This window comes from Patella vulgata, chromosome 1, assembly GCF_932274485.2.
Source record: "Patella vulgata chromosome 1, xgPatVulg1.2, whole genome shotgun sequence".
NCBI lineage: Eukaryota > Metazoa > Mollusca > Gastropoda > Patellidae > Patella > Patella vulgata.
The window spans coordinates 933,111-941,352 of record NC_065879.2 but is presented as its reverse complement, the minus strand read 5'-3'; the positions used below and the strand labels follow the sequence as shown (position 1 = coordinate 941,352).

The following is an 8,242-nucleotide window of genomic DNA, read 5'->3' as shown; positions in this document are numbered from 1 at the left end:
AATAGTACCGATTATCCATTTCATGATTAAATCAGGAATGAAAGTTGAGCAGTAGATCGGATCCTAATCCAATAAATGTCGCAGGCTAGCGTTGACATCGAGAGTTGATTATGGTCTGTAGAAGTTAATTAATGTCTAATTAATAATTTAGATAATATTCCAGGCTTAAAGAAAGATCTGCAATAGGCAGATTTAGCTCTTGCATAATGCATGTTTAAACTTCTACTTTTGATAAACCAGTGTCCAAAACTGCCGAACAGTCACAATAACAAGATAGGTATCGCTAGAGCGAGTCGGTAACCAGACTAAAGTTACGAGCTTAGGATTAAAATAATTATATAATAATATTTGATCAGAAATGTTAAATTGTACATAGGAAACAGATGTTTAAATACAAAAGAAGATATCGACATAGCAAGAACGCGTGTTAGCAGATTATATCGTTACATCAAGTATAAACCCAAAAAGACTTGAAAGATTAATATTATGGGATATCAATTCGGACATTGGTCAGTTACAACTTTAACTAAAGTTCTATAATAAAAGATACACTATAACACTATCTTATTTCATTATAATTCTATAAAATAATAAATGATGAGTTTTTACAACACGTGATTTCATTGTTCATTAATATCCATTGGGCGTAATGATTCTATAGTCAAGATGAAAATATACTGTCATGGTGAATAAACACCATCGAAGAGAGAGAGAGAGAGAGAGAGAGAGAGAGAGGGATGGTTTAACGTCCACTCGACACAAATCAGATCATTTTGGGACTTAGGATATATGAATTATTTCAATAATTTGCTTGTGCGTTAGGGCTGTGGGAGGAAACCGGAGAACCCGGAGAAAACCCACACAGTTGGACAGGCAACCCTATTCCTTGTCACCCCAAACCATATAAATAAAGTAATATTGGATGGACCACGCTCAAGTCGCTGTACTCACAGTTTGGAACATGGGTAATCACTGTCTCATTTGTCAGATATTTGATGTAAAAAAAAATAAATACAATTTTAAACGAACATAATTTCTGTTTCTTACAGCCAAGTAATACTCCTACACAAAAGCAATAGCCAAAAGCAAAAAAAAAAAAAAAAATTAAAAAGGTTTTAAATTTTTGAAAAGTTGGTATAATATTGCCTAGTTATATCGTGTTTTCAAATTCAATACAAATGTTTTAAATGGAGAACAAAACCTGTCATTTTCGCAAAGTTTGTAATGTAAGAACGTCATTAATATAGCCTACCTTATGAAAAACCATAATTGCTACTCTCGAGGCCATCTAACCTGCGATATTTAGTGGATATATGAGATCAAATTTTTAAACATTTTTGATGTGTGAATGTATTACGGTTCAGTTACAATCCGGGAGACTTTTTTTTTTATACATATTATGGGTCGTTACAGTTATCGTTTTGTATTCACACAACACTATGGTCCTTATCGAAGTCCATTTCCTATCCGTCACTGAAGTAACTTCCGGTAGATGCTGACTATCCATGTCAATACGTGAAGCGCACAGTTTTGGTTTGCTGAAAGAGCTTCTTCAGTCGCAATGGCAATGGATTTATATACTGGTGCACGTGTGAAGATAAGTTTGAACGATAATAATGTACTGTTAGGTTTTATCAATACCATTAATACAAATGAGACCGACAGCGTTTTGGTTCTTGATAAAGTTGAAATCTGGCTGCAAGGCAAATCCACCAGCAAGACGCGATTACCGGGTATTCAACGAGTTCAAGCCAGTGAAATAGCAGATATTGAAATTTTACCAGAAACGCAACAGAAAACCCCAAAACAAAATTCTAAGAAAGAAAAACACAAAAATAACAATATCAAAAGTGTCAAGCGAACCCCAAAACATTTAAGAAGTCTTGTCGAGCTAGATCCTGAAAAATTGATATTTGGTAAAAATGGACCCGATGTTGATGAAGATTTGGTGCGCACTGCTTTCAAGGGTGATAAAAGTTCGGATTATGACACAGGCAGTGACATTGAAGAGAGTTATACGGCCGATGGTTTGACGGTATTGACAAAAATAGATGACCTCTTTTACCAGGCCTTGAGATTCATCTCTGATAAACCTGTCATAGGGTTTGCTGTGGAAGGTGTGGAGATAGGGCGTGATGGCAGACTTTGTTGGATACAGATTGACGCCAACGGTTCCATCTTTCTCTTTGACATGATAAAACTTGGTGAAGATGGATTCGATCATGGTCTTAAAAACATTATCCAATCAGAAGCCATTCTTAAAGTTATCCATGACTGTCGTATGATTTCTGACATGTTGCATCATCAGTACCATATAAAGATGCTTAACATCTTCGATACGCAGGTTGCACATGTTTTTGCATATCAAGCACAGAATCATAAAGATCTACCAAGATACGTGCCAGGCCTTGCATCTTGTCTGTATGAACACCTCGATCTACCCAATGAACAAGTACACGTAATGAGAATTCGGGAACAAGCCAAGGCAGAAGATCAAGAAATCTGGGCAACAAGACCAACCCCTAAATGGATTTTAGACGCCGCCTCGAAACATGTCAGACATTTAACAGAGTTACGTATCGTGTTGATGGAAAAAATGATGATTGAGTTTATCGCGGGTGTAGAAATATACCTGACGTATGTTCGTAACGCATCTGATAAAGAGGCTACAGAATGTCAGAGTAAACGTCATCTTCTGCCGTTGGCGTTTCAACATATGGGACGTTTTGTCAAAGATTTACAGAGACGCATGAAGCTAAATACTGGTAAAAATAACTTTCCAAGAGAGAAGGATCAAAATGGTTTCCGTGAAGTTTCTACGCGAGTTATAGATCCTGACGTTATCGCATCCAAAGATTCGCCATGGCATACAAACATGGAGAAAACAGTTTATAGCAATAACAAATACGCAGCAGCCAACAGAGATGAGAAACCAGAAGGCACGACACACGAAAAGTTCAAGGCAGACACTACATGTACCTCAAAAATTCAAAATGTTCAAATTTGTGATCCAAATGAGCGTGAACTAGAAAATAGAAAGAATACTTCCCCAAGATCGTTGTCAATTCTCAGATCAAATATAGGAGTCGAGTCCTCCGGGACAGAATTATCTGAATCAGACGACCGTGAAAGCGTATTATCAGATACCCAGTTTATTCAGAAGATTTCATCGCAAGTTTGCAGCAAGGAAAAAAGTCTGACTCCAAGCAGAGTTTTTGATTCAATACGAAGAGAAGAAAATGATAGTAGTCGGTTAAAGGGAATTACCCTTATTCCGGCAGGATTGATGCAAAATAATAATCCAAGTTCACGGAAATCGAACACATCAGTTGAACTCTATTCACCATCCCTGTTTTGTTCTGACAAATCATCGGATGATTCCCGAGATTATGGAGAAATTCCAACACCAAAAACTCTTGGACGTGCACATACACCTGTTTTTTCGTCTCCCTCAGCTGAATTAAGTAATTCCTCGTCATGCGATGACTCGGGTAGTGAAGTATCAAACCCGTGTGTTTTTACCACTCCGTCAGATCGGCTTAAAGCGGAGACTCTGGAAAAAACGAGAATGTCAGAAACTAAAAGAGTGTCAAATTTTACTCCAAACGATGATAATGCTTCGCACATATCGCTGTTACCACGTCAAAATTTAAATAGTTCAGAAACAAACGTGGGTCAGATGCGCAGACATTCTTCAAGTTCGAGTGAAAATAGTTCGTCAGGAAAACCAAACACAAAACGTTTACATAAACTGTATGAACTGTTAAATCAAAACAAAATACAGGGGAACTAACTCTTCATTCAAAACAAAATACTGGGGAACTAACTCTTCATTCAAAACAAAATACTGGGGAACTAACTCTTAGTTTTGCTAAATTCCTACTTCTAATCTATACTGACATAGCGTACGTGGCGGACATGGTGTCTGCTCAAAGCAAGTCCGATAACAATTTTATTTGTAATTAACGAAATCTCAGGCAATTTTTCTACCAGACAACTTGAACTATGTACGGCACCTGAGATATCATCAAAATAGAAAATAGACTCATCTGTTGTGAACCAAACGATAGATATCAGATTATGAAAGTTATCTAAGTTCCAGACAAGATTTATTGCCTAACAACCACATGCTTTATGTTGTATTTATAGGGATGATGATTTTCTGCGTTTCCCGTATGACGTCATGTGGTAAATCGATCTATAATTGCACGCGGGACACTATGGTGTATTCGGCTAAAAAGCTGAAACAAGCTCACTCAATAATAATATTTCCCATGCACATTGGGCTAAACAGTATCAGAATACATGTACATGTAGATATTATTACATAAAAGCAAAACACAAAGTTTTCTATTTCATGAAATGAAATTCACAATGTTTAAAACACTGTGAAACGGATCACTCCTCTACATGTACAGCTGTATATATGCGTTAATAGCTGAATATCAATATTACCTACATATATTCTCTTCAAAAAAAGTAGGGGATATTCAGAAACAATACAAAACTGCGGAAATGCACTGATGTTTTTATTAGACCAGTGTATGTTAATAACAGGCCAATTGCCTACACATGAACATAAACAGTTCATATGGGTGGCTTATTTGACGGACCCATTTCACTCAAGAGATACACTGTCAAATGTGAAAATGGACGTTATTGATTTTTGTCTTAATATTGAGTAATTGCTCCACCAATCCTCAGACATTCAGCAATTCGTTGTGGCATACTCCTAATCAACCATCCAATCACGATTTGGGACAATCTGACCCACTCCTCTTGCAGTGCCACGGTCAATTCTTGCAGTGTTGTCGGTTGACGTCGACGAACCCGTCTCCCGATCAAATTAAACGTAACACACTAAAGCAAAGATTCGCTAAACAGTAAATTGTATGCAAGAACCGATAGAAAAGCAAACATTGATAGGATAAACTACCACGTGGCAGTTTTCATCAACCCTTCCTTGACGTGTCAAATTTGACAATGAACCCCTCCAACGTGTATGGCACTATTGAGCTCAGTGGTTCTGTTGGGACGATTAGTTCTTCATCTGTGAACATACTCTCAAAGCATGTCAAATGTCCATGGCTATTTATCATATCGCAACCTGCATAGGTATTTGTATTTCAATATCCCCTACTTTAATATCCCCTATTTCAATATCCCTTACTTTTCTTGAAGAGTATACAAGAGAACTTTACTAATAATAATATGGGGAAAACTTTACCTGGACAGTGGCACCACGGCCTACTCTTATATACAATTCCAACTGTCAAAGGTTCTGTGCACTCCAACATGTACACATTTTTTTTGTCCCATGCAAATGACAACACTCTTTTTCTTACCAGGTCCTCTGGTCTGAACCGCTGACAATTCCAGACTGGGATCTTTCTCCTACAACACCAGGATTAACCTGCATCTCCTCGGTAAACTTGTGGCTTCAAATATTACATGAATCAATCATTTAGGCCTATTCATTTTTGATTATCTAACTTTAAACTACATGTAGTATATCAAGAATAGCTAGCCCTTGATGTAAATCTTACATAATGTATCTTAAAATCTATATATATCTTTAAACTTTAGCATATAAGTATTAATTAATGAGCATTAACCAAGTATGATTGTTTACATGTATATATATATTATCTTGTTATATTTTATATATTTTATCATAGCTTGATAATGACTAGAAAAGCCTTGTCAAAACGTTGTTCAGTAATAAGCAGTAATTGTATTCCATAGAAATGTCACCTGTATATTCCAGTTCAATTACTAAATGACATTGAAACAATTTAATATTGTATTTCACCGGGGTTTTTGTTATCATCCTTCTAGGATATAAAATCAATATAAATTTTTCATTGTTTGGTATTTCCTCTACATTATTTATATCAAATAATGAAATAAATGTTTATTGATTTTTGACTGGGTGTAAATTTACAAATAAAGTTTACATTATTGAAATGAAATGAGGCTAATGAAACTGAGCGTAGGCCATACAGTGTGCTATGAGATAAATTGCTCGAATAGAAGCATATCCTCCAACTATTCTTTCACTTCCAGCTGCCAAATGCTGATGCTACCACGGGATCTGTGGCTTCTAACACTGTTCTTCTCTAATCAATGTTGGATTTTACGCTCTCTATATAACTTTTATATTATAAAATCTTTTTGTTTATTATTAAAGACATGTTGAAGAAAACATGGATGTTTTGTTTATAAGCCAAGATATGGCTTATTATTATATTTTAAACTATATTTTTGTTATAAAAAACACAACACAATTTATATGTAAAACAATCACTGGTTTATAGCACGATGTTTCGACAAGTACGATGTTTTGACAAGTATACTCTTATCGTTATCAACTACAGTGATTGTTGTCCATATAAATTGTGTTTTTTAATGTGCTAAATGATTTTTTATTTTTTTTGTAAATGACCACAGAGCAGTCAAACTGACTGAATGTTCAGTATGGTGTTCTATTTCGGCCACTTCGCGTGTCACCTTTTAAAAAAAGCGACATGCGACGCAAAATTTGTGTCACTTTTTTTCAATGTTAAACATACATTATGCAAGAGCTAAATCTGCCTATTGCAGGTCTTTCTTTGGGCCAGAAATGTTTTTCTAAATTATTAATTAGACATTAATTAACTTATCCAGGGCCCTTACATTTGGGGGAGGGGGGGCCTGAGGGGGGTGTATGCCCGTGGACAACACTTCTTGGGGACGGAATATTGTCTAAGTGCTTACCAGAAATATTCAAAAGGGGTCCCTTTGAATATTTATAGACAAGCAAATCACTGACCTTTGCTTCCCCTAAACCTGTGTAAACCAGTTCGTATTTCAGCAAATAGAGAGGGTAAACCACTTCATATTTCAGAGGGTAGACTTATGATTTTTCCAAGATATATTATAGAGTTTTTCAATAAAATGGAGGGTATAATTTTACATACTAAGTTGATTGTTAAATATATTGTCGTATTAATTCTGTGTGTAAAAATGTCAAGGAATATTCACACTATAACTAATACAAGGGAGCAAGCCACTTTCTGAAGGGCGACGTCGTGTTAAAAAGTCGACGGCGCTTTTTTTCTCTATAGATTAACATTGAAAAAAGTGACACATGACGTGAATTTTGGGCTTCTTTTTTCAAGGGCGACGCGGGAAGTGGCCGAAATAGAACACTATAGCGCTCAAGAAAATTATTATTGTTACATATTTGGATAATAAAATGTACTAAAGGTTCATATTCCTTGAGTTATTTAATATATTTCTTTTCAGCAGTGTTGGGGGTGGGGGTGTCGGTCAAGGGCGTGGATTTTTCATAATTTTTGCGGGGGGGGGGCGGACGAACCCTGGAACCTTTCATTACCAAACCAAAATAATAATTACGAACAGTTTACCAATGCTATTTCGATGAAAGCTGTAACTAGGGGTAATATGATGACGATATAGTAAAATTGACTACATACAATTAAGGAGGAAGATATCGTGAAGATGATTTACTGAGGCGAGACCCAAGGCAGTGGTTAGATAGCCTTCAGAACGGGATATTCATGTGGATATAAACCTGAAAATCTATCCTGGTGATCAAAATCATGGGGGGGACAGAGACCTATTTGTCCCCCCTTCCGATTCTAAGGGGGTGACAGGTAAATCCACGCCAATGGTGTCGGTTGGTTTTCCTCGAGTTAATAAACATTTCGATCCTGATCACAGGATTTCACGGAGTCCTCCGCTTTATCCCCAATACTACACGCGCCTTGTGGTCCCAGGTTTGATCCCTGCATTGGCTGATGAAGTTCATGAGAATTTTCCGACATGGTTTCCCCTTGTCAGTTGTGCAGGACGGAAGGCCTGGCAAGAGATAACGTATAGTCGTTTGGATGGGATGGAAAACTGCGGTGCAGTGTATACATTGGCATGCACGTTAAAGATCCCTTGACAGTTGGAATTCGATATAAGAGTGGGTCGTAGTGCCGCTGCAAGGGCAAAATTTCCCTTATAAGACACTGTATGGCGCATGCCCGACTTCATGAGCCCAGTGGAAGCAGAACAGTAGGACGTTAAACCCCATGTCATTTTATTTTCTATGCTTTTCTATTCACTCTGGGAGCCACGGTGGCTAGGTGGTTAAGACGCGGGATCGCTAGTCTAGAGGTCGGGTGTTCGATCCCTGCATTGGCCGAGAAAGTTTATCTGGATTTTCCGACGTGGTTTCCCCTTGTCAGTGGTG

The 8,242-nt window shown here is 37.1% G+C and overlaps 1 protein-coding gene across 1 annotated transcript; it reads left to right on the top strand.

Moving 5' to 3' along the window:
* The first annotated feature begins 1,511 nt into the window (after window positions 1-1,511).
* On the top strand, window positions 1,512-7,251 carry LOC126808527 (uncharacterized). Its single transcript, XM_050533346.1, has one exon. The coding sequence runs from the start codon at window positions 1,562-1,564 to the stop codon at window positions 3,791-3,793; it is 2,232 nt and encodes a 743-aa protein (XP_050389303.1). The 5' UTR covers window positions 1,512-1,561; the 3' UTR covers window positions 3,794-7,251.
* The last annotated feature ends 991 nt before the right edge of the window (window positions 7,252-8,242 follow it).

Excerpts from the sequence above, each read along its gene's own strand:
- LOC126808527 (XM_050533346.1), top strand. The coding sequence starts at position 1,562 with ATGGCAATGGATTTATATACTGGTGCACGTGTGAAGATAAGTTTGAAC.